Source organism: Delphinus delphis, chromosome 15 (assembly GCF_949987515.2).
Source record: "Delphinus delphis chromosome 15, mDelDel1.2, whole genome shotgun sequence".
NCBI classification, from domain to species: Eukaryota; Metazoa; Chordata; class Mammalia; order Artiodactyla; family Delphinidae; genus Delphinus; species Delphinus delphis.
In genome coordinates, this window is record NC_082697.1 from 11,294,751 (window position 1) to 11,319,860 (window position 25,110).

At 43.3% G+C, this 25,110-nt stretch overlaps 1 protein-coding gene across 3 annotated transcripts in view; it reads left to right on the forward strand.

The window, feature by feature from the left end:
* The window catches only part of UBE2V1 (ubiquitin conjugating enzyme E2 V1), a 31,547-nt gene extending 11,057 nt beyond the window's left edge, over window positions 1–20,490 (forward strand). For all 3 annotated transcript variants that reach the window (XM_060033418.1, XM_060033420.1, XM_060033419.1), the window contains exons 2-4: window positions 7,618–7,766; window positions 17,495–17,620; window positions 18,899–20,490. In XM_060033418.1, coding sequence (XP_059889401.1) covers window positions 7,618–7,766; window positions 17,495–17,620; window positions 18,899–19,045 — 422 coding nt within the window. In that variant the 3' untranslated portion in view covers window positions 19,046–20,490. The remainder of the gene's footprint in view (window positions 1–7,617; window positions 7,767–17,494; window positions 17,621–18,898) is intronic.
* Window positions 20,491–25,110: the final 4,620 nt, after the last annotated feature.

Here is a 25,110-nt window from a genome sequence, read left to right on the forward strand (position 1 = left end):
TTTTGCAGCTCCCCACTAATTACCCTCAGGATAAAGTCCTCTTAGTAACATGGCCCCACCTCTTTAGCTTTCATCACATTCAGAGGGGTCTATGACCCCCTCAAAGATTAAGAAACGTTGCCCTATGATTATATTTCTCTTATACGTTCTAATACTGTTTTGTTTTATTGAACTTTGTATGTGTATCTTGTTTCCATAGTGAGACTTTATACTCTAATTGGGAAGCTCCTGTTTTTATTTCTTTCATAGCCCCAATAAGGTCTAGCATGGTGTTGGATAAGTGTTTGATAATTATTGTACTGAAAGAAAGTGTGTGTACATATATATTACTAACAAATTTATAGGTAGGGAAATTTTGACAAACAGGTAACAAGCGTAGCTAACATTTTAAAAAATTGCAGTCCTGAAATGTGTGGATTTTGCTTGTAAAGGTGGAATGAGCTCAGTTTTACACACATTAAACATGGTGAACCCTAGATGGTTCCTTACTAGATAGAGTTCAGTATACCAGCTAACCAGATGGTTCCTTACTAGATAGAGTTCAGTATACCAGCTAACCAGGTGCTAATCAGCCACTTCTATTTAAATATCAAAAAAAGCTAAATGAATCACTGCATAATTTGTAAATTTTTGCAGTTCCTGATTTCTGCTAGCTGTAGTTATTCCCCAGACTTCACTTTTAATCAATTTTTGAGTGAAAATAAAAGTTTATGGCTTAGGAAAAATGAATTAAAACGTAACAGTCCTCTTTAAAAGCTATCCAGGGACTTCCCTGGTGGCGCAGTGGTTAAGAATCTGCCTGCCAGTGCAGGGGACATGGGTTCGATCCCTGGTCCAGGAAGATCCCACATGCCATGGAGCAACTAAGCCCGTGCGCCACAACTACTGAACCTGTGTGCTGCAACTACTGAAGCTTGTGTGCCTAGAGCCTGTGCTCCGCAACAAGAGAAGCCACCGCAACGAGAAACCCGCGCACCACAACGAAGAGTAGCCCCTGCTCACCGCAACTAGAGAAAGCCCGCGTGCAGCAACAAAGACCCAATGAAGCCAAAAATAATAATAAATAAACAAATAAATAATTTTTAAAAATAAAATGAAAAAAATAAAAGCAATCCACTTTGTGGACTTAAATTCTTCGAGATTTTGCTAAATAAAGGTTAACTGAGTACTTAACTGCCCAATGCCAGATTACAACATTTATCAACCTTTACTTACCCTTACCCTCAGAGGGTTTAAAATATCCTCTGAGCTAAACCTAGGATATTAGGGCTTAAAGGGATTTTTGAGAACAATTAGGTGACCTCAGATGTTGCAGAGTGGTGTCCCATAAGCAGAATCTGACCCATAGACATTTGGCCAGGGCAAAGGCGTGACTGTCCCCTTTAGAGAGGATGTGTATTCTCCAGCTCACCTCAGTTCTTAACACTTCCTGTTGTTTTGAGCCAGACATTAAAGAAATCTGCAAAGCCATACCACTCTTCTCACTAGTTTAATTCTGTTCTTTGGAAAATATAGTTATATGTTATTTATCTTAGCACGTAATGGTTGGTTGTGGTTAGTTGTAAATGAATTAAATATTTTTATAATTTCTCAGTTTTAATTTTCTAATTTGGTCAATATCAATAGCTATAACCCACATAAACAAAGGCTCTTTGAAGTCTTCAATAATTTTTAAGAGTGTAAAAGGGTCTTGAGACCAAAAAAGCTGAGAACTGCTATTCAAATGGAATAAATGCTTATCATAATCAGTATATGGTACAATTATTCTGATATTCATATGTATATTCCAACTCCTGCTTGGAATATTTCTAGACTGCCTAATAGATGCTGGCCAATCCAGAGTTTTTCATTTATTAAGCTGTTTTGATGCCTGTTTTATAATTGAATCAAATTGAATCATCCTGTAATGTCAGTACAGAAGTAACAACGAAAAGCTGACTTTGTCCTCTGTGGTGCTCATTTACTGTTCCAAATACTAACCTAAAATAAGTTTAAGTGACTCATTTGTTGTTGTGCAGTTGTGTATATGAGCTCTGCATGCTTTGTTTTTAAGTAATTAAATGTCTCTAATCCAATGGAAATACCTGTTGGAAGTGCAAGATTCATTACTAATATAATATTTTCCCCTACTTCAGAAGTAAAAAAATCAAGCGTCAGAAAGATATGTTGAATTCACTACCTGTTTTGAAACTAATAGCAATGAGCTTGTGATATTTGGATTAAGGGGGACTTCCCTGGTGGTCCAGCAGTTAAGACTCTGCTTCCAGTGCAGGGGGCGCGGGTTCGTTGCCTGGTCGGGAAACTATGATCCCACTTGCCGCGAAGTGTGGCCAAAAAATTAAATTAAAAAAAAAAAGATTTCCTAATCAGACCTGGTTGTTAGATGAAGAGGGGACATTTCCACCTATAAGGATGTTCTTTGCTAAAGTTTACAAGAGGAACAGTTACACCTGAAATAATTAATCCAACCTGATTTAAAGATCTGACACAGGGCTTCCCTGGTGGCGCAGAGGTTGAGAGTCCGCCTGCCGATGCAGGGGACACGGGTTCGTGCCGCGGTCCGGGAGGATCCCACATGCTGCGGAGCGGCTGGGCCCGTGAGCCATGGCCGCTGAGCCTGCGCATCTGGAGCCTGTGCTCCGCAACGGGAGAGGCCACAACAGTGAGAGGCCCGGGTACCACAAAAAAAAAAAAAAAGATCTGACACAAAAAATAGCACATTTGGGGGAATTCCCTGGCAGTTCAGTGGTTAGGACTTAGCGCTTTCACTTCTGGGACCCCGGGTTCAATCCCTGGTCGGGGAACTAAGATCCTGTAAACCGAGGAGCAGCAAAAAATGAAAACAAAAGAAAAAAAAGCACATTTTTTAATCTTGCCAAAGAGAGCAACTTGAAATAGAGGTCACATGTATAACTTCATTCGAGAATGAAGGGCTGGGCTTCCCTGGTGGCGCAGTGGTTGAGAGTACGCCTGCCGATGTGGGGGACACAGGTTCATGCCCCGGTCCGGGAGGATCCCACGTGCCGCGGAGCGGCTGGGCCCGTGGGCCATGGCCGCTGAGCCTGCGCGTCCGGAGCCTGTGCTCCGCAACGGGAGAGGCCACAGCAGTGAGAAGCCCGCGTACCGCAAAAAAAAAAAAACAGTGAAGGGCTGAGCTTCTCTGGTGGCGCAGTGGTTGAGACTCTGCCTGCTAATGCAGGGGTCACTGGTTCGAGTCCTGGTCTGGGAGGATCCCACATGCCGCGGAGCAGCTAGGCCCGTGAGCCACAACTACTGAGCCTGCGCTCTGCAGAAAGAGAGGCCGCGACAGTGAGAAGCCCGCGCACCGCGATGAAGAGTGGCCCCCGCTTGCCACAACTAGAGAAAGCCCTCGCACAGAAACGAAGACCCAACACAACAAAAATAAATAAATTAATTAATAAACTCCTACCCCCAACATCTTCTTAAAAAAAAAAAAAGTGAAGGGCTTAGCCATGGGAGCTATTGTACTTTGCTGTTGATCATTTGACTTGACCAAGTTTTGGTAACACTAAAGAACACAGACCACTTAAAGTTAGTCACTTAGGGAATACTATGAAGTGAGATTCCCACTCTCAGAGAATCCTTGATCCTTATTTCAATCAGGTGTCACATAACTGAAGCCCTAGAGAAGGTGAGGAAGCATGACTGATGTAACTTATCTGGGGAAGAGTGTTCCAGGCAAAGCGAACAGCAAGTGCAGTTTGGTTGACATGGTTCCTAAGTGTTGTGTTGATCAAATGACACAATCATGGTTGTTTGTTTTTTTTTTTAACATCTTTATTGGAGTATAATTGCTTTACAATGGTGTGTTAGTTTCTGCTTTATAACAAAGTGAATCAGTTATACATATACATATATCCCCATATCTCTTCCCTCTTGGGTCTCCCTCCCTCCCACCCTCCCTATCCCACCCCTCTAGGTGGTCACAAAGCACCGAGAGCTGATCTCCCTGTGCTACGCTGCTGCTTCCCACTAGCTATCTATTTTACATTTGGTAGTGTATATATGTCCATGCCACTCTCTCACTTTGTCCCAGCTTACCCTTCCCCCTCCCCCTCCCCATATCCTCAAGTCCATTCTCTAGTAGGTCTGCTCTTTATTCCCATCTTGCCCCTAGGTTCTTTATGACCTTTTTTTTTTCTTAGATTCCATATATATGTGTTGGCATACGGTATTTGTTTTTCTCTTTCTGACTTAACTTCACTCTGTATGACAGACTCTAACAACCCAATCCAAAAACGGGCAGAAGACCTAAATAGACATTTCTCCAAAGAAGATATACAGACTGCCAACAAACACATGAAAGAATGCTCAACATCATTAATCATTAGAGACATGCACATCAAAACTACAATGAGATGTTATCTCACACTGGTCAGAAAGGCCATCATCAAAAAATCTACAAACAATAAATGCTGGAGAGGGTGTGGAGATAAGGGAACCCTCTTGCACTGTTGGTGGGAATGTAAATTGATACAGCCACTATGGAGAACAGTATGGAGGTTCTTTAAAAAACTAAAAAAACTACCATACCACCCAGCAATCCCACTACTGGGCATATAGTCAGAGAAAACCATAATTCAAACAGAGTCATGTACCACGATGTTCATTGCAGCTCTATTTACAATAGCCAGGACATGGAAGCAACCGAAGTGTCCATCAACAGATGAATGGATAAAGATGTGGCACATATATACAATGGAATATTACTCAGCCATAAAAAGAAATGAAGTTGAGTTATTTGTAGTGAGGTGGATGGACCTAGAGTCTGTTATACAGAGTGAAGTAAGTCACAATCGTGGTTTTTTAAAAAAATCAGAAAATATGGAAAGGGGGGGTTGGAACCACCCATAATCCTTGCACCTAGAGATAACCAGGTTGCACCTAGAGATGATCTATCCAGGTTTCTTAAGATGTCACTTAACATCTATATTAGTTTACTAGGGCTGCCATAACAGAATACCACAGACTGGGTAGCTTAAACAATGGACATTCAGAATTCTGGAGGCTAGAAGTCCAAGATCAAGGTATCAGCAGGTTTGATTTCTTTTGGCTTGCAGGTCTTTTCTTTTGGCCTTCTCACTGGGTCCTCACATGGTCTTTACTCCATACAGATGTGCATACCTGTTGTTTCCTTGTGCATCTAAGTTTCCTCTTCCAGTAAGGACACCAGTCATATTGGATTAGGGCCCACCCTAATGGCCTCATTTTAACTTAATCACCTCTTTAAATTAAGGCTCTGTTTCCAAATATAGTCACATTCTGAGATGCTGGGACTTAGGTCTTCAACATATGAACTTGAGGAGACACAGTTCAGCCCATTACACCATCTGTGAACAAGTACGTCAGATATCTATCAGTCTTCCTATCAGTACAATTCTGTGCTATTTGGATATTCATTTTTATTAGTGCAGGCTTATAAAGTAACCAATAGTAACAGCAGTAGTAATGCACAGTGATTTTTTTTCTCCTAAGCCAAATTAGGATTATTAAAGATTTAACTCTTTCTAAACAAAAGGCATTGAATTGTCTGGTTTTTTGCTTATAATGTCACAAACAGCCTTCAGTTTCGCATTTGCTGGAGGAGACTTAATCCAGTGTAAGTGAATAATCCAGTTGGCTCTTCTGTGGATAAAAAATGCCAGTGTTTTCCAAATGGACCATTCAAGAATGCTTTCAGATTTTTCCTGTTTCCTTTCAAGTACCATCTGTGCTATTTAATATTTTTCTTCAGTCGGCTGACTCTTTTGCTTATGTTTATTTTAGAAGGAAAATTTTAACATAATCATAAAGGGGAAATTAGTTTAACATTACTTGCCCTAATAAATACATGACTGTAAAATGAAGTGTTCACTCATGTACCATCTGAAAAAAAGCCTGGGAGCAATAGTTGACTTCTCTTTCTCTCACACTTCATGGGCAATCTGACAGCAAATCTTACCAGCTCACACCCCTGAAATATCTAAAACTGTGCTACTTCTCACCACCTTCACTGCTATCACCCTGTTCCTTCACTGTTAACACCTGTGATCTTTTGCTGGGATTATTGCAATAGCCTTCTAGCTGTTTCTGCCCTAGCTCCCTTCACTGTACTCTTCATACAGCAGCCAGAGGGATCCTGTTAAAAACAAGTCAAAATCCTGTCATTCCTCTATTCAAAACTCCAGTGGCTTTTTAACAGTTGGAGTCCCTAATTTCCTACTTCCATCTCACTGACTTGGTTTTAGCTCACTTGGCATCTTTGCTGTTCTTTGACACTCTGGGCAAGGTCGTACTTCAGGACCTTTGCACCTGCTCTTTCCTCTGACTGGAAGACTCTCCCCTCAGCTGCCGATAAGTCATGTTCCCTATTTAAAATTGTAACTCCCCCCACCAGTACTCTCTGCTCCAGAACACCACCATCTGTCATACTACATAACTTGCATAATTTGTATTTGTTTCCTTCTAGAATGTAAGCTCCATGAGGGCAGGCATTTTTGTTTTGTTCACAGCTTATTTCTTGGTGCCTAGAAAAGTGCCTGATTTCCTCAGGTATTTATTCCAGTTGAATTAATAGTAACATGTGTTCCACACTTTGAGAAATACTGAGATATACAGAGAACACCTCCCACAGTCTTGAGTCCCTCCAGTGGGTCTTTCTTCATAATCATATGTTAAGTGCTGCTTGGCTCTGAGAGTCTGGCCAGTTGGAGGCTCGGTAAAGAAAGCTTGTAACTTGCCTGGATCCTGAGTTTTTTCCTGAGGAATAGTCTAAATGCCAGGGGAAGAGGTGAGTGCGGGGAGAGGTAGGCAGGACTGGTTGGGAGAATAACATCCCCATCTGGGCCCAGTACCTAGACTCTGTTCTGGAAGACACCCAGAAGCGGTGCAAGCCTCAGCCTGAACTTGGGTGCAGTGGCATGAACCTGTGAGATGTGTTCGTGTGTTTGCTTCCATGAGCTACTTTCCAGGCTTTGGGATTTTTGGAAACAGGTAAAGCAGAGAACTGGCTACCGTCTTAGCTTTTTCACAAGAGAGAAACTATGACTTAAATATTTGCAATTTTTCATCCTTGCTGCCTTCTGTTGACTCTGAGTTGATCAAGAGGACACTGTTGTTACATGATAGGGCCGGGGCGTCTGTTCCTCCTAAGGTAGTTGGAGAGTCGTTCCAACAAATGAGCATGCCCTTAGACTCAGAAATGTAGAATAAGAACAAAACAAAAGAAATAGCCTCTTTTCTTCCAAGGCACTTTTGTTAGCACTTTAGTTTTCATCTCAAACTATTGGGCCCAAATTAATCAACATTTCGGCTTGTAAACCGGTTATGAAGTTCGTCAAAGCTCCAGGGATGGGGGTGGGGTGTCTTTCTAGGTTTGGTCATCCAGCCCTGGTGTAGTCGACACTTCACCTGTAACAAACCACGTGCCCCTTCCTTCTGGTTGTGCTGGTCAATACAGATAGCTTCGTAAGCAGCAAGCTTGAGGTACGACAACTTACAGAAGTTTTTAGCACATACGCATCTTTATTCTAACCTAGTGATAATGAGCAGCTAGCTTTAGGCTTACAAGTTCCCCTGGAGTTGCTAGTATCTTGAATTTCTTTCCATTTATTTTAGGAGTAAAAGTCCCTCGCAATTTCCGACTGTTGGAAGAACTCGAAGAAGGCCAGAAAGGAGTAGGAGATGGCACAGTTAGCTGGGGTCTAGAAGATGACGAAGACATGACACTTACAAGATGGACAGGGATGATAATTGGGCCTCCAAGAGTAAGCGTCGAGCTACCGCTATAAATGTCAATGTCTTAAATTCACTGTGCCTCCTTTTAAAAAATATTAGCCTTATCACGGAAAAAGCTCACCAATGGTATATTTTCTGAAATGTGGATATTCTTTTTTGACCAGTTTCAGTTTATATATTTGAACCTCCTCTGATGCTGTTTAATCCCTCTAAATGGTAAGCAAAAACCTGTTTAGTCTCATAGTGTGAATTTACATGACAATGTAGACAGTGAGGTTTGAGGTAATTGTACCCTCACGTAGTTTAGAACAAACTCCTGGGCTTATCAAATAACAAGGCTCCAGGTACAGCCAGCATTCCTGAAGACAGTGTCCAACTGAACTTCGGAAAACCTTTATGGTTGTGGTTTTTATTCATTGTTTCCCAGTCCTGCCATGCGTCTGTATCCTAATTCATTGGGCCATTCAACAAAGGGTTATTGCCTGCCTGGTCTGCTCTGGTCTGTTCCAGGCTCTGTTGGGCCCAGAGACCTTTGCGAAGAAGACAAAGACAGTGGGGATGGGGAACAGGACCCCTCTTTTAGAGCTCTGTGATTTTCGAGCATTCCCAGTCTTATAATGCCTGCTAACCTTTTTTTGTGGCACATAGTAAACCCCCCAGAAATGCCCTTTAATTCTCACAAGAGCCTGTTGTAAGGTGCTCCTGTTGCGTAGCTGCGTTCCATCTTACAGATGAGGAAACCGACTTGGAAAAGTCAGGGTACTCGCACAAAGTCACATAGCCGATAATTCCCAAACCTCGTCTCACTCCAGAGCCTGTGCTCCTAACCACTGTGCTATATTGTCTCCTTCCTATTTATATTTTGAGTTTTCATCTGTTCCCACTATAGAATTATCTAGTGTTAAGTAGCAATTTGATGTAGGAGTGAAGAAATAGATTCCAATAATGTGACACTTGTTTCAGACAAGCGGTAGGAGATTCTGCCTGAGTGTAGCAGGCCCTTTCCTGTGTCTGCTTGTGCTTAAGGGTGATGATGTTCGGTCATTCTTTTCACCTCGTGCAAGGCTCTGCACCAGCCTCTGGGAGATAGACACATGGGATGTGGCCCTGTCTGAAAAAAGGAAGAGTGTGGTGCTCGCTCAGTGTTAGGACTCTTAGACTGTCATAAACACTCATGATGAATGACTGGCTTTGATATTTAATGTTACTTTTTGAATCATTTTTGTGACCCTGTAGTTTTGTTTGGGGGGTTTAAAAAAATATTCAATCTGTTTTTACTCATTTCTTGATCTTTTTTTAATCTATGAAAATCGGGGTTTTCTGAATCTATTAAATACTGGGAAAAACCTTGATCTAGAAGGCTTGTTTCTTCATAAAGATCATTTCTTGCTGTCTCTGAAAGTCCACTGTATAGTGATGGCTTCCTTCACTGCATTCTTATCTTCCTAAGAATGGTTTAGGTTTTTTGAAGATGAGAACTATTCTTCCCTTCTCTTTACTCTCCAGAGCACCTAGAAATGACTCAGAATGGGGTAGATGTTCAACAGATTTGTTAACAGACTGATTTTTAGGTTCTAACAAACTAAGAATGAACCAGCGTACAACATTGTGAATACACTAAATACCACTGAATTATATACTTAAACAAACAAATGAATAAATAAAATGAACACTAAGTTCTGTTGAAAATATGCTGTTCCACCTAAAACATCTTAGGTTACCGAGTTTCAGTTTACCTCTTTCCAAAGGGGGCTAACTTTTAATGAGTAGCTACAGTATGCAAGATACTTTCCATATGTCCTTTACATCCTTTTTTTTTTTTAATTGAGACATAATTCACAAACCATAGAATTCACTTAACCATAGAATATACTTTTAAAGTATACAGTTCAGTGGTTTTTATTATATTCAGAATTGTGCAACTGTCACTAATTTCAGAGCATTTTCATTACCCAAGAAAGAAACCCCATACCCTTTGGCAGTCACTCCCATTCTGCCTTCCACCCGCTCACTCCTCACCCTTGACAATCACTGTTTACTTTCTGTATCTATGCATTTGCCTGTTCTGGACATTTCATGTAATTGGAATTAATATGTGGTCTTTTGTGACTGGCTTTTACTTAGCATAATGTTTTCAGGATGCGTTCATGTTATAGCACTTATCAGTAGTTCATTCCTTTTTATGGCTGAATAATATTCTTTTGTATGGATATACCATATTTTGTTTATCCATTAATTAATTGATGGACATTTGGATTTTTTCCACTTCTTGCATATTATGAATAATACTGCTATGAACATTTGTGTACAGGTTTTTATGTGGACAGATGTTTTCAGTTCTCTTAAGTATATACATAGGAGTGGAATTGTTGGATCATATGATAACTCTGTTTAACATTTTTAAACAACTGGCAAACTGTTTTCCAAAGTGGCTGCACTGCACCACTTTACATTCCCACCAGCAATGCGTGAGGGTATCAGTTTCTCTGCTCCCTCACCAATACTTGTTATTGTGTCTTTTTACCCCTATAGTTTCTATTGCCCTGGCTCCCCAAGGTTAAAAGCAAAGTCATAAAAGGAGCTACCTGCTTCTAGGTGCTTCCTGTGACCAATCTGTTTTATGATTAACATACAGGGTATATGCTGTGCATCTGGAATATCAAGCTAATTATTAAAGCATCTAAATAGAGCTCTGAGTAACTCACGTCCCTGTTATATTTTTGTTATTGTATTACCTAAAATCCTCCACCAGTATTTAAAAGGCATATACCATATGATCCAGCAGTTCTGCTAGGAATTTACTCAGCTTTTCTTGAATGTATTGCCCAAAAGCCTGTATGTACAAAATTATTTCATGCAGTGTTTTCAATAGTAGCAAAATATTGGAAAGCACCTCAGTATCTTTCAGTGGACCATATTATATACTGTTTAGCTTTTCAAAAGAATGAGACAGATTTATACGTGCTGAAATGGAGGATCTCCATGATATTTAAGTGAAAAAAGGTACAAAGCAGTATACAGGCTGTGCTGTCACTTGGGGTGGGGGTGGGTGAGGGAAGAGGAAGAGGCCAGACATATACTTGTGCTTCGAATACTTTTGGAAAACATAAAAGAAGCTGATGACAGTAGTTACCTTCAAAAGGGATTGCTGGCTGGGGTCAGGGTGGAAAGGAGGCTTATTTTTCACTGTATTTTTGTACTCTTTATGCTTTAATCATATGTGTGTGTTAGCTATTTGAAAAACTATATATATATATATCTTTTTTTTTTTTTTTTTGAAAGCAAGTCCTCCAAACCTAAAAGTAAAGCTTCCCATCCAAGTGCCTCTTGCAAAATTCTGGCAAACATGTGACTGTCCACAGCATTAGACGTGGAGTCTTTCTACTCTGACCGTGAGGTGGTAACACTAGCCAGGTTATAGAGCAAAGTTTCTCAGCCTTGGCACTATTGGCATATTGGGCTGGGTCATTCTTTGTTTTGGAGCTGTCCTTTGCATTAGAGGATGTTCAGCAGCATCCCTGGTGTCTCCTCACTAGATGCCAGAAGCACCTCCCCAACCCTGTGGTGACAGTCATAAGTGTCTCCAGGTGTTGCCTGACTCCCACCACTTCAGGAGTGGGACAGGGACAGAAATTACCCTGGTTGAGAAGCACTGTTAATACCTCTGGGGTTCTCCAAGATAGTGTTTTTATGTGTGGGTTAGAGTGTAGGTGTGTATTTATACACATACTTATCTAAAAGTGTTGTATGCATGCTTAAGGACAAACAGAATTCCAGGAGTGTGTGAAGTAAAAGGAAAGTGATCCTTTCCCCATTTCATTATACTCCCCACAGAATAAAAACTGATCATTTGGTGTGTGGTGTGTTTCTACTGGCATTTGCTGTGGGTACACAAACAAGTACATATCCTTTTTAATAAAAATGAGACCTTGCTATGCTTAATGTTTTGCAGCTTTATTTTTTTTTCCCCCTTAGCAGATGGTGGACGTCTTTCCATATCAGTGCATATTGATCCGTCTCTTTTTTAAAAGCTTTAAGTTACATGTCTGATAAATGAATATATTCTGGTGAAGTTTTTCAAACAGTACAGAGTAAGCAATTCACTTTGTTCCCTTTAATTCTTTATGTCAGTCAGGCAGAGAAACCATACTAGGTATTTCAACAGAGAGAATTTAATATAGGAAGTTGATCAAATAGGTGTTGGACTGAAAAAAGCCAAAAAAGCACGCTGGTGAAACACAAAGATAACACAAAGCAATCAACACCGCCTGGGTCTGGGGGGATGGGTCAGGAGAGGCTGGGGCCCTGGAAACCTAACACTTGGAGGACAGATACCCTCTGCTGTTAGTTCCTGTGGGGCCCAGCAGAGCTGCTTGGAGGAGCACTGAAAGGCCAGAAGCTGGAGACCAGAGACAGCTCTTGCTGCCAGGATGAGGGCCTCGTGCCAGACTCACATTGGTGGGAACAGAAAGCAAATGGGAAGAAGCAAATGCCTCCTTTCACCTTTTTATTTTCTATTAGGATTGTGTGGTCAACTCAGCAGTTTAGTCTTTAGGCTGTAGAATATTCAGGTGGCACTATGATTGAATTAGAGAAATGAATAATTAATATTGCCTTCAGAGGGACCTATGGCTCACTCAGAAGGATACCCTGACTGATGGGAAGAGAGTTTTTGTACAGAGGAAAATTGTGTCTTGTCACTGTTCAGAGGGGTGTGTGCAGGTGCTGGTTAGTAAGCTCCAAGCCCACCTTTCCCTGCTCTGCTTTGGATCCTGGGGCTGGCACTCTGCAAACTACATTTTTCCTTTGTCAGCTGGCTTCCCGTTAGGCTCCACCAATCAGGACACAGGAGAGAGCCTGTAAGGCGGAGAGAAGAGACTTGTTCCTTCCTGTTTGCCTCTTGTTCTGTCTGTGCCACTCTGGTAATTGCCCTTCATCCTGGCATCAGCAGTGGGTTCCAGCCTCCAGCTTTTGGGGGTACCCCCAGCATCAGCCTCGCAGCACCCCCTCCTTAGAGATCTGGGTTCAACTCTGGAGCCCTCTTCCTCTGAGCCTCTAGATCTGATCAACTCCAGCTTTGTTCCTTTGCACCCCCAGCCTTAAGGGGGAACAAAGGGAATAATAAGCCTTAGCTAACCCAGAGGTGATACCTGCTCCCTGCGGTTACTACCTCTGTGTTAGTTCAGGCTCCTCTTCTAAAGCTTTTTTCAGTCCAGTGATACCTGTTTAACCGATTCCCTATATTAAATACTCTGTTAAAAAATCCTAGCGTGGTGTCTTTTTTCCCCAGCTTTTCCCGAACTTTCAAATCCCCACTTTCCTCCCCAGATTAACTGTGAACAGTAGTTCGATGCATCTCCTCTCACACCTCTTCCTGTACATTTACTACCTGTCCATGTCCTAAGTTGTTGAGATCTTCTCAGTCTCTACCTGGTCTCCCTTTTTTAGAGGGCCCATCCTTTATTCTAGCATAGCATATGCCCACATTGCACATTAAACATACTTTTTGTGTAACTATCAGATTTGAACTGAGTAGTGGTTGACTAGTTCACCTAGTGTCATCTTTCTTTTATATATTAATTTAGATTTTGTGCTTTGCATATTTTTGCAGCCAATACCTTTTTCCTTTTCTCATATCTCATACATCTTAGAAATACATTTTAAAAGAATGAAATTTTGCCATTTGAAACTACATGGATGGACCTGGAGGGGGTTATGCTTAGTGAAATAAGTTAGACAGAGAAAGACAAATACTGTATGGTAACACTTTTATGTGGAATCTAAAAAATAAACAAATGAATATAACAAAACCAAAACAGACTCACAGATACAGAGAACAAACTAGTGGTTACCAGTAGGGAGAGAGAAGGGAGGATGGGCAAAATAGGGGTAGGGGATTAAGAGATACAAACTACTGTGTATAAAATAAGTAAAGCTACAAGGGTGTATTGTATGTACAGAGAATGTAGCCAATATTTTATAATAACTTTAAATGGAGTATAATCTATAAAAATATTGAGTCACTGTGTTGTACACCTGAAACTAATATTGTCAGTCAACTATACTGCAATATAAATAGATAAATAAGCAAACATTCATTGTATTTTATAATACTTTCAGATTTACAGAAAAGTTGCAAAGGTGGCGTAGAAAGAAGGTTCTGGTATACACCACCCTACCCCAGTTTCCCTTATCATTAACATATTAGTACAGTACATTTGTTACAACCAATGAACCAATATTGATGCATTATTAACTGAAGTCCATAATTTATTCAGGTGTCCTTAGCTTTTACCTTATGTCTGTTTTCTGTTCTAGAATCCTATCCAATATACCACATTATGTTTTGTTGTCATGTCCTAGGCTCCTTGTGCCTGTAACAGTTTCAGGGTTTTCTTGGTTTTGTTGTCCTTGACAGTCTGGAGGAGTACTGGTCAAATATTTTGTAGACTGTCTCCCTGTTTGAATTGGTCTGATGTTTTCCTCATGATCAGGCTAGGATTATCTCACATATATATTTTAGGCCCAAGAAAAGTTTGTGATCTCTAGGCTCTGGGCATGTAGTGATCAATGGATGAAACAGCCTATGTACACATAAATATATCCAGAGTTGGTGGGAGGTGTCTGTCTGCTTCTATAGGTTGTACATAATCTGCAACTTGCTGGCTATACCAAGAGCTATGTCTTGGCATCCTTTGCAGGGGTGCGTGCGTGCGTGCATGCGTGTGTGTGTGTGTGTGTGTGTCTGGGCCTCAGCCTTTGAAAAGGCTACAGAGTATGCAGTTACAGGAGTATGCCTTATTTGTTTAGTCAGTCTCTTGCAGGTGGACATTTAGATTGTCTGCAGTATCAAAAATAACTAAATAGTGCTTCACCTTTTTGCACGAGTCCGTCTGTAGGAAATTCCTAGAAATGGTCTTGCTGGTCTGAGCACTCCTGTTTCAACATGTTGATAGGCACTGCCAAATTGCCCCATGAAGCTCGAGCCATGACAGCAAAGTTGTTCCATGATCAAATATTGAATCTTAAAGAGAGCAGTGTTCCTCACGGAGACAGAATGTTCTAGCAATTCTCCTTCAGGCACATTTCCTTTCTTCAATGAAACCTTTTTAGCAGGTCCTTGGAGCCCTCGTAAACAAAAGAGAAGAAAACCAGAACCTCATTTTCTATAACGGTTTTGCTTTGGGCTGTTTAGTGACCCTTCAGTGTCTCTGCTCACTTGGCTTGAGGCACTTTTCACTGTGTTCCAATGAAATTGCCAGTTGAACATAAGTGGTGAGAAATTCAATATTCCTCTTGTTCTAAGTTAGTCATAGCATGCATGTTCTTATATTAGACTTTCATAGTGTCAAGAGTAACGTTAAGATTTAATCTATGTAATGATCAGAGTCCTATTATTAAACTGCTTACCTTCTTAACCATTTTGATGCTGTTGTTAATAGAGTGATCAGTGACCTCTTATCAACACTGATAAGCCAAAAACCATGCTGGCAGGTGAATAAATCAGCGCATCAGAGCCTCCAAAATGTAGTGTCAAATATTTTAACAGACTTTGTGATTTTGGTAATTACTGTGAGCCCCCAGGGAGTTTTTTATGTAAGAAATTGTCTTTGAATTGTGTGACAAAGCCAGTGAGCAGGAATGCAGGACACACCCAGAGATGAATTTGGGATCCATGCAGTCAACAGATATTTATTGAGTGTGAGACTGTGTTAGGCGCTGAGGCTGGACCTTTTACCATATTTTCCATAAATCTGTACAGAAACCGTGCCACTCCGCTTCCTGCTTGTTATGTTTACTGAGTGAGTTTTTGTTTCTCTGAGGAAACTCCTTAATTGCAACAAGGTGTTCCTTTTATAAAAGCGTAAAGAGCAACATTCATTCATTCAACAAACAGCTGAATATCAGTTCAGTTGAGGCCCCTGCCCTCCTTGTTATGAGTTTAGTGAGGGATGTCAGACACAGGACTAGGAGTCAGTCTACAGACGAGGGCTCAGGAGGACGCTCAGAGGAGTGAGCTGCAGTGTGCGGTGGGGCAGCTGGTATTAGGGCCCCGAGGAGAGAGGACCTGGGGCTGGATGAGGAGGGAGAAGAATAAATGGAGAGAAAGGCAGGGGTGCACAGGGTCCGATCCAGGAACTGGGGCTTCCTTTCTTAGGTCACCAGGAAACCATTGGAGGGGTTAAGCCACAGGAACGGTTTCTGGTTTTGAAAGGTCAGTCAGGCTGCTGTGTGGGGAGCAGATGCTAGGGGAGCGAGGGAGAAGGCAGAGACTTGGGGTGATTCAGATGAGGTGCGGTGGTGGAGGAAAGTGGGTGGGTGTGGGATCTCTTCTGGAGGTAGAAGCTGAGACCTTTTGACGATTGAGAGGTAAGGGGTGAGGAAGAGGGGAGTCGTGGCTGGCTGCTAGGTTTTTGCTTTAACTGCTGGATGGTGCTGCTACTTATGAGGGAAGAAGAGAGGGGGGCATCTTGAGGGTGGGTGGAAATCCAGAATTGATTTTTGATTTTGTTATAGGCTGGGGTCCCTGTTAAGTGGATGTGAAAAGTTTCTATGCGTATATTAAGACTGCCTTCTGAATTTTAAAATATTAATATATGTCCCAGTTTTTAAATTAGGGACGGGCCACTATTTAGACATAATGTTTTCAAGCATTTAAATCACATCTTCTTTAATTTATTCCCCCCAAAGACCGCTAGATGTCACTGTTTACAGAGGAGCAACTTCTCATGCAGCATGCAGTGAGGAAGGGGCACTGGTGCCTGAGAGGGGAACCCAGAGAAGGGTGGTCCTTGCCCTCAAGGGGGCCAGTCTGATGGGGAGCTGTCATCCCCTGTTGTGGTCTTCAGACATGCAAATGATGATAATGCAACTTCATATAAGACAGAAAACTTGTGAAGTAGCCTTCTGTTTCATATGATGTTTGAACTGGGTCTTGAAGGTTGTGAAGTAGTTCAGGTGGGGGCACGGCACTCTAGGCAGAATGAACAGCCTGGGAAAATCAGCACGTTCTGCTGTTCACTGGGTGGAAGTTAAAGAGAAAAGTTCATTGGCTTTAGGGGATCGGACCTTTCCAGTGTTTCTCAACAGAGGCACAGTTGGCATTTGGAGAAGGACTGTTTTTTTCCGGTGCAGGTCTGGCATCCTTGGCTCCCCACCTCACATACTAAATGCCAGTAATCTCTCAGGTTATCGTAAAAACAGCAGGGAGAGATGATCGCACCTACAGCTGAGATCCCTTTCACAGAGCACAGCCCCAAAGTGGTGACGAAGTGGGAAGTGACTCTCCTGTCTCTCCCCCACCCCCAACTTGTGCTTCGTTTTGAAGTTCTCTCAAGAGTTACCTGTTCTGTGCTTTGTACATGGTGGTATTTAATGCACTGGCTGATGATCCCCGCATGAGTAGACATCTGGTGTGCCTTCCCAGAATGAAGAATGCCTCTTACACACCATTTCCCAGAGCGTAGAAAAATTCACATAAAAACAAGTCCATCTGATTGGGCTTAATAATACTAGCATGAAACTTCAGTGATAACTAGCTTAAATGTTCCACCTTCTTTATATTCCCCCCCAGGCCAGGATTCATATACACCAGTGTAAGGACTAATTACTGCTAACTTATCAAATAACAAGTAGACTTTGTGTAATGGAAGCAGATGCACCAGTTCTGCAGTCAGGAATAAATGAGGTTTCAGAAGTTCTACCTTTTTGAATTCTTTGTAATTGCCTGACATGGCTGTACCCTTTTTTTTTCCAGACAATTTATGAAAACCGAATATACAGCCTTAAAATAGAATGTGGACCTAAATACCCAGAAGCACCCCCCTTTGTAAGATTTGTAACAAAAATTAATATGAATGGAGTTAATAGTTCTAATGGAGTGGTAAGTTGTTTTTCCTGCCCCTACTTGTTCTCTGGGGTTCTCTGAAAAATGCTTTGTACTTTAATATTATCAGGGGCACTTTGGGCCGGAGTCCATATGTTAATTGGTTATTTGATGATAAAATATATTGCAGTATGAACATGTGCAGATTTGGGGTGAGGGCCTGTTTCCCAATTGTGTTTAACTACAACTTACGTGGCATTTACTCTGGCCTGTATTTCTCAGCACTATGCCGGTCACTTTGAGATAAGAGCTCATTCAGTCCTCCTGATACACACCCAAGAGGTAGAGAGGTGAGGAAACCGAGGTGAAAGATCTTGCCCAAGGTCACACTTTTACCTCATTGACCTTATTTGGGGATGACATACTATTTTTTTCCTCTAATGGTCTTGCTTTTTTAACTTATTTTTACCACCATTTGCATTGCCATAAATGGAAACCAGTCTCATTTGTCATAAGAAGGCAGTAACAGCAATGATAAATATTACAAAAACAAAGCAAAGTTGGTAAATTCTTCCTCCGTATGTTGCTTGCCAAAGGTTTTTGAGCCTCTGAGGCCTGCTCTCTTGTTCAGAGGGGAGATCAGCAAGTATTAAAGGGTGCTGCATATTAGCATTGCATGAGCTAGTAAGCCTTCTGTTTTGAGGTATTCAGAAGACTTGTAAGAAAATTGAAAAGAGATGAGCCTTGTTACTGTGTTCAGTGTTTAGTGTTGTCTTTGAGTTCCACCTGAAGTCCTGAACCCAGGACTCAACTCACACTCTGGGAAATTTCTTGGGGAATGCTACACTAACTTGAGAGGGTATGACTCTGAGGAAGGCCCTTGTCATCAGAGCCTGGGTCCTCGCCACCCGTTGCTTGTGCTCTCCCTACTGCCCTGTACCTCTTCATCGTCCACGACCCGGGCGTAACGTTGAGAGAGGACAGGCCCTGAGCGGTAGCAGCAGCCAGCCCAGGGGCAGCTCAGGTCGTTGTTTCAGAGCCAGTTGGGTTGAGTCTCACCAAGTGTGAGTGCCATTTCTCTAAAGGTGGCTTTACTTATTCATAATTTCCTTCTCCCACACAGTGAGGGTTTGGGACACAAAAAGGGAAAAACAGACTAACTGGAGGGAGGGAATCCTGTGGGTATTCTGCATGTCAGATACCACTGTGTGATCAGCATGTTCAACTTGAAAAATGCATTTTACTCACGCTTCTGCTGTAGCTTAGCTCCAGCATACAACTTTTCTTTTGTCTGAGAGCCTGACAGTACTTTGTTCTTTGTTTGCCTTTCTGTAGGTGGACCCAAGAGCCATATCAGTGCTAGCAAAATGGCAGAATTCATATAGCATCAAAGTTGTCCTGCAAGAGCTTCGGCGCCTAATGATGTCTAAAGAAAATATGAAACTCCCTCAGCCTCCTGAAGGACAGTGTTACAGCAATTAATCAAAAAGAAAAACCACAGGCCCTCCCCTACCCCCCATTCGATTTAAGCAGTCTTCATTTTCCACAGTAGTAAATTTTCTAGATACGTCTTGTAGACCTCAAAGTACTGGAAAGGAAGCTCCCATTCAAAGGCAGTTTATCTTAAGATACTGTAAATGATACTAATTTTTTGTCCATTTGAAATATATAAGTTGTGCTATAACAAATCATCCTGTCAAGTGTAACCACTGTCCACATAGTTGAACTTCTGGGATCAAGAAAGTATATTTAAATTGATTCCCATCATAACCGGTGGGGCACATCTAACTCAACTGTGAAAAGACACACCACGCAATCACCTTGCTGCTGATTACATGGCCTCGGGTCTCTGCCTTCTCCCCTTCCCCTCCCCCTGCCTCCTCCCTCCCTGCAACAGCCCTCCAGCTTGGGGTGGCTTCTTAGAGTAGATGTAAGGGTTTCAGGTCACAGCCTGTGGGACTCCTGCTGGGTGTGGGGGATGCTTCGTCTGCACCCCTGGTTTCTTTCTTTAAGTCTTAAATGCTGACCCCCTTCCAAGCCACCATCCTCTTCCCACTCTCCATTACCACCCTTGGCCGAAGCATAGATTGTAACCCCCTCGGCTCCCCTCTGAAATTGGCCTTTGGTGAGGAATTCAGGGCTTTCCCCATATCTTCTCCCTCCACCTTAATCGAGGGGTGCTGCTTTGTCCTTCCTCCTCCTCAAGTCCCTTTTTGCACCATCACCACCCAACACTTTCCATGACACTTCCTTGCTTTGGCCAGAAGCCATCAGGTAAGGTTGGAAAGCATATCTGACCTCCCTCATTTAGTTTTGGAACCACACTTACTTACTCTCCACCAGCCTGGGGAATGAATATTGGGTTCTCAGCCCTGCCACCCTCTGCTGTCATCATCAGCTGATACGTTTACTTAGCTCAGGTTTTGATAAGGTGAACAGAACAGTCACCAGGGTCACAGACCTGCCAGCTCTCAAAGTCCTTGGTGGTTAAACTTGGAGAAAGGCCACAGAAGACACTTGTAAGCACACACGATCCCTCTGAATGAATTTTCTTTTCCTGTAATTGCTTTAGCTTTTAAAAATTGAAGAAGTTTTAAACAGGGCTCTCATTTGGTCATCCTTGCAATCCATTTGAGTCTAGTTTGGAATCTGACAACTGGAACAAAAAGAACCATGAACTCGGTGCACACTTTGGTTTCGGTGCTGCTGCTTCTCTCGGTCCTCAGCAGGGATAAGAAAGAACTCGGTGTGCACGGCAGATCCCCGGAATTCCTGGCCAATGGCTGAGTTTTTCCACTTTTCTGTTCAGGACCACTAAATGCTGAGATGTTGGACGCATACCGAAATAAAAGCAATTCATTGTGTTCTAAGGTTTTTTTTTTTTTTTTAACTTAGTGTTTGTGTAAAGCCACCTTTTGAAGCAGCAGCTATCAAGTCTGAAAAGCAATTGATGTTTGCATTCATCTTTTTCTGGGGAAAACCTTAGTTCTAAGGATTTAACATCCTGTAAGTAAAGTTTAACATAACAGTATTCCATAGCTAGACTTTTTATTGTCAGACCATTGCCTGATTTTAATATAATAAAAAGTGTGCGTTAATATTTAAGAAGCTGTGCTCTTCTTCCTCTTGGCATATAATTTATTCAGTAATAGAATTTAATGTCTTTGGGATTCAATTTGACCTCCTAAAGCAGGGGTCGGCAAACGTTTCCTATGATAGGCCCAAGTCAGTAAATATTTAGGCTTTTTATCTTTATTTCTTTCTTTGGCCGTGCCGCACGGCTTGTGGGATCTTAGTTCCCCGACCAGGGATTGAACCCAGGCCCTCGACAGTGAGAGCGCGGAGTCCTAACCACTGGACCGCCAGGGAATTCCCAAATAGTTAGGCTTTATCGTCCAAGAGGCAAAATCAAAGAAATTACGTGAGTATTTATGTAACAAGAGAGAAAACAAATTTCCACAATTTTTTGGATGAAATTCAAAACATCATAATTGAGTACAGTTTTTATAATGTTACAAGTATACTAAGAAGAAAGAAATGCTTTTTTTAGGGGATAACATTTAATTGGGATTCAAAGTATTCCTTATTACCAAATCTATTGCAAATGTTCATCTATAAAAATCTTTCTTCATTTGAGGGGCCGTACAAAACCAGGCAGTGGGCCAGATTTGGCCCATAGACCATAGTTTGCCAACCCCTGCCATAAAAGATTGAGTGAAAAAAAGGGTTATGGTTTCCCCTCTTTCCTTTGATTTAATTAGCTTTGTTGGGGGCTTCCCTGGTGGCGCAGTGGTTGAGAATCTCCCTGCCAATGCAGGGGACACGGGTTCGAGCCCTGGTCTGGGAAGATCCCACATGCCGCGGAGCAACTAGGCCCGTGAGCCACAACTACTGAGCATGCACGTCTGGAGTTTGTGCTCCGCAACAAGAGAGGCCGTGACAGTGAGAGGCCTGCGCACCGCGATGAAGAGTGACCCCCACTCGCCGCAACTAGAGAAAGCCCTTGCATGGAAATGAAGACCCAACACAGCCAAAAATAAGTAAATTAATTAATTAATTTTTAAAAAATTATAAGTAGCTTTGTGGGACCCTAGCTGCTAAGTCTCCACTAGTACCTACTTATTGGCTGGAGGTAGTTGTCTTCTGGTTGGAAAAGAAAATAGAATTTTCCCATGTGTTTCTAGTGTTTGAAACAAGAGTTTTGATCTGATTGACAGTCTGTCTACCCTCTCCTGTGTGAGGAGTGGGAACATGTCGCAGCTGTTTTTACTTAGGATTTGCACTTCTGCTGTGGTCCCAGCCACCAGTAGGCACCACCTTGGTGTCCTGTGCCAGGAGCCGGGTCATCCCTTGTGGCCGTTGGGGCCGGACCTGACTTCATGGAGGGCATCGGGTTGTTCCTAACACGCCACCCTCCAGAAGGTGCTGCCAGAATTTCTGCCACATGGTCCTTACGAATCTGTCCTCTGGAGCGAGTCGCTGCCTTTCAGGCTCCCCTGAAAGGGGATCGGGCTGGAGACATTTGTGGGCTCTTCACCCTCAGTCAGTTCTCTCAAGGGAGAAAGAAGACGGGAGATTCTAGAATTATTTCAAAGTTCTACTGGAAAGCCCCAAAGCAGAGTCAGGGCGGCAGCTCTTCTGTGCAGTGACTTCCAGAGAGGAAACAAGTCCCATCTGAAATCCGAGACTCTGCACCTGTTACCCTCTTAGCGGGCTACAGGGAACTGGGCCTAGAGCTTTAGGAACTCAACCAGAACCTTCTGTGACAACCGTTTGAACCTTTGGTCTGTGGTTATGTCCCACACATATGTCGTGTGATTTGCTCCTTATCTTTGCTGGTGCGTTCACAGGTGGTCTTAAGTTTATAGCCTAAACTTAGGGCAGAGAAGAAGCGCTCATCTGAGGTGCAGAGAGAGCACTTCTTTCGCCAGGTGGCCTCCGATCCCCAGCTCCTGCCAGGTCTTTGCTCTTGAGAGAAAATACTTCCACTGTTCCTTTTCACTGTGCAGAACTGCACGGAGCGGAGAGGTCTTCACAGTGACCTGACAATGCTGGGGGGAAGCACACCCCTTCTGATTGACCTACAGCAAACCAGCAAGGGGTCTCCACTGCCACGTGACCTCTGACCACGACCTTGTGGTGAGGGCAGTGCCCTTGAGCTGCTTCTCTGCTGAGAAAGTTCTTAGGCCCTTCGAGTGGAGGTGCCACCGCTGCCTCCGGTTGTGATGTAGCAACGTGGATTGTGTTGAGTCAACGGCATGGGCCCTGCGGAGTGTCTGCTCCTGTGTCTGGCTACCAGCCAGTCCCTGCCTGTCCTCTTGCCCTTCCCCCCCATGGCAAGTGGACACTCAGTCACGTTCCCTTTCCTTGCCTTTGCCTGATCCACAGAACCCCGTGAAGGACTTGGGACATGGTGTCAAGGACTTCAGCAGAGGAGAACATTCTAAGGAAGGGCAGCATGTGAAAGCATCTCTTCTTTCCACGTGAGAAATGAGATACTGGGGTGGGCTCTATGGGCAGCACATGGCTCTGAGCTATAGGGGTGACACCTGGGCGTACCTCAAAGGCTTTCTCATGGCGATTACATAAAGTTGGCTGCTGTGTTTTAGAGCTGTTGGCACGTTGGCTGCAGGTGGCCTTGGAAGAGGGGACGTCTTTGCACTTAGTGCCAGCCTCGCTGCTGCTGCCTGGCACCGTGAACAGGAAGGCACTGTCCATATCTTTGGGGTTCCGGCACATGTCTGATGAAGGTGCTCCTCGGTGCTGGGGATGTGGGCTGAGTGAATGCCGGATCTTTTTTTTTTTTAATTGGAGTATAGTTGATTTACAGTATTACTAATATATTAATTTTAGGTGTAATCTTTCTGATACAGATTTTTATGTGAAGTCTCCCAACATTAGTGTGTCAAACTGATACACTTTTCCATTCCCATGTAGAACAGTACATCGCAGCTTGCAGGTCACAGCTGAGGCCTCCAAACATAAGGCTCCATCACCAGCTGTATCTTGTCCTCCCAGGGTCATCATCTTGGTGGCCTTTGACCTCTGGGAGGCCTGCAGTCCTGGAAGCTTTGCCCAGGGACGTGCAGTGGGTCCCCAGAGCGTGGGCAGCACTACCTGTGGCCCAGGTGGAAGGTGCCAAGTAACACTGGGCTGCCGCCGGATCCCTGGGAAACAGACCCACATTTCATTGAGTCTGAGATGCCGTCCGCTGTGAGATGCACCATTATTTTATGTACTACCAAGAAAAAAAATGCTGCCAATCACAAGGGCAAGACGCTACTGATCGTAAGGAACGTCCCAGTTCCAGAAACGTTAAGGCGTAAAAGTGTCCATTTTAGGTTTGGCGAGAAGTAGGGTGTCTTGTCAGTTGTGATAAGGACAGGGGTGGCAGCCACCCAGGCAGTGAAGGACAGAGACCACATCCCATTCCCTGCTAAAAAAATTAACCTGCCCCTTACACTATGAGGAGAAATCTGAGCTGGAGACCCCATTTTAATTTTTACTAAAGAGAGACTACATGAACCTAGACTGTATTTCAAACAACACAAGGGAATAGAATGGAAGATGAAGTTCCCGCCGCTTCTGACCCATCCTCTCAAGGTGAAGCCCTGGGTATCTGGGTCCCTCTGACATCAAGCACGCATGTGCAAGCCGTGCCCCCCTCCCCCTCTCCTCACCCACTGTATTTTGTTGTTGTTGTTAATGTAACTGGGAATGTGGCCTCCACTTGGCTCTTGCTCCAGACCTTTTTCTCTCTAACAGAACCTCTCAAGGCCCCTGCAGAGCAGCATCTAGGGAACCGCCCTGTAGTTCTGAAACAGCTGCTGAGCACCCAGTACACAGTGTGCCAGCCCCAGTGACCAGGGCCTTACTGGTGATGCTGAGGTCGCCTCTGACGTTTTGCTGCTGCTCACCAGCCTCAGGGCACATGTGCGCCTACATCAGTGGAGCGAAGTCCCAGAAGTGGACTTCTCCATCCAAGGACGTGGGCATTTTTAATTTTGTCATTTTCAAGTTGCCTCCTCCCACCAACAATGCAGGACAGGTTACTTCTCCCTTTCTCTATGCTCATACTTCTTCGCCAGCCCATCTTTGAGCTGAACATGCTATTTCAGTTTCATGTGCATTTTCTTATGTGTGAGGCTGTCTTTTCTTGAGTTGAAAAGTCCTTTTTTCCCTCTCATCTTTGTTACTTTTCCCTCCTGATCTGTAAAGGTGCCTTCCATAAAGGAGTTCTCGCTGCCCAGACGGTCATTTGAAGCATACACAGATGGCTCTGTGTGGCTTGGCAGGGTCAGCCGATGGGTGGCCACCTTCACCGGCCACCAAGGACCCTGTGGTACAGTAGCTCAGATCAGAAACCCTTCCCTGTGGTCAGTTGGGGACGTTTTCAGTCCCTCCTCGAGGCCTGTCCACTCCAGCGTCCCATGGATGAGTAGGGTTGAAGATAGGCACCTGGCCAGCAGAGTGGCTTCCTGACACCACCCAGAGCTGCCTGGGTGACGTTGGTGTGTGTTCTGTGTTCTGATGTGTACTGCCCCCAA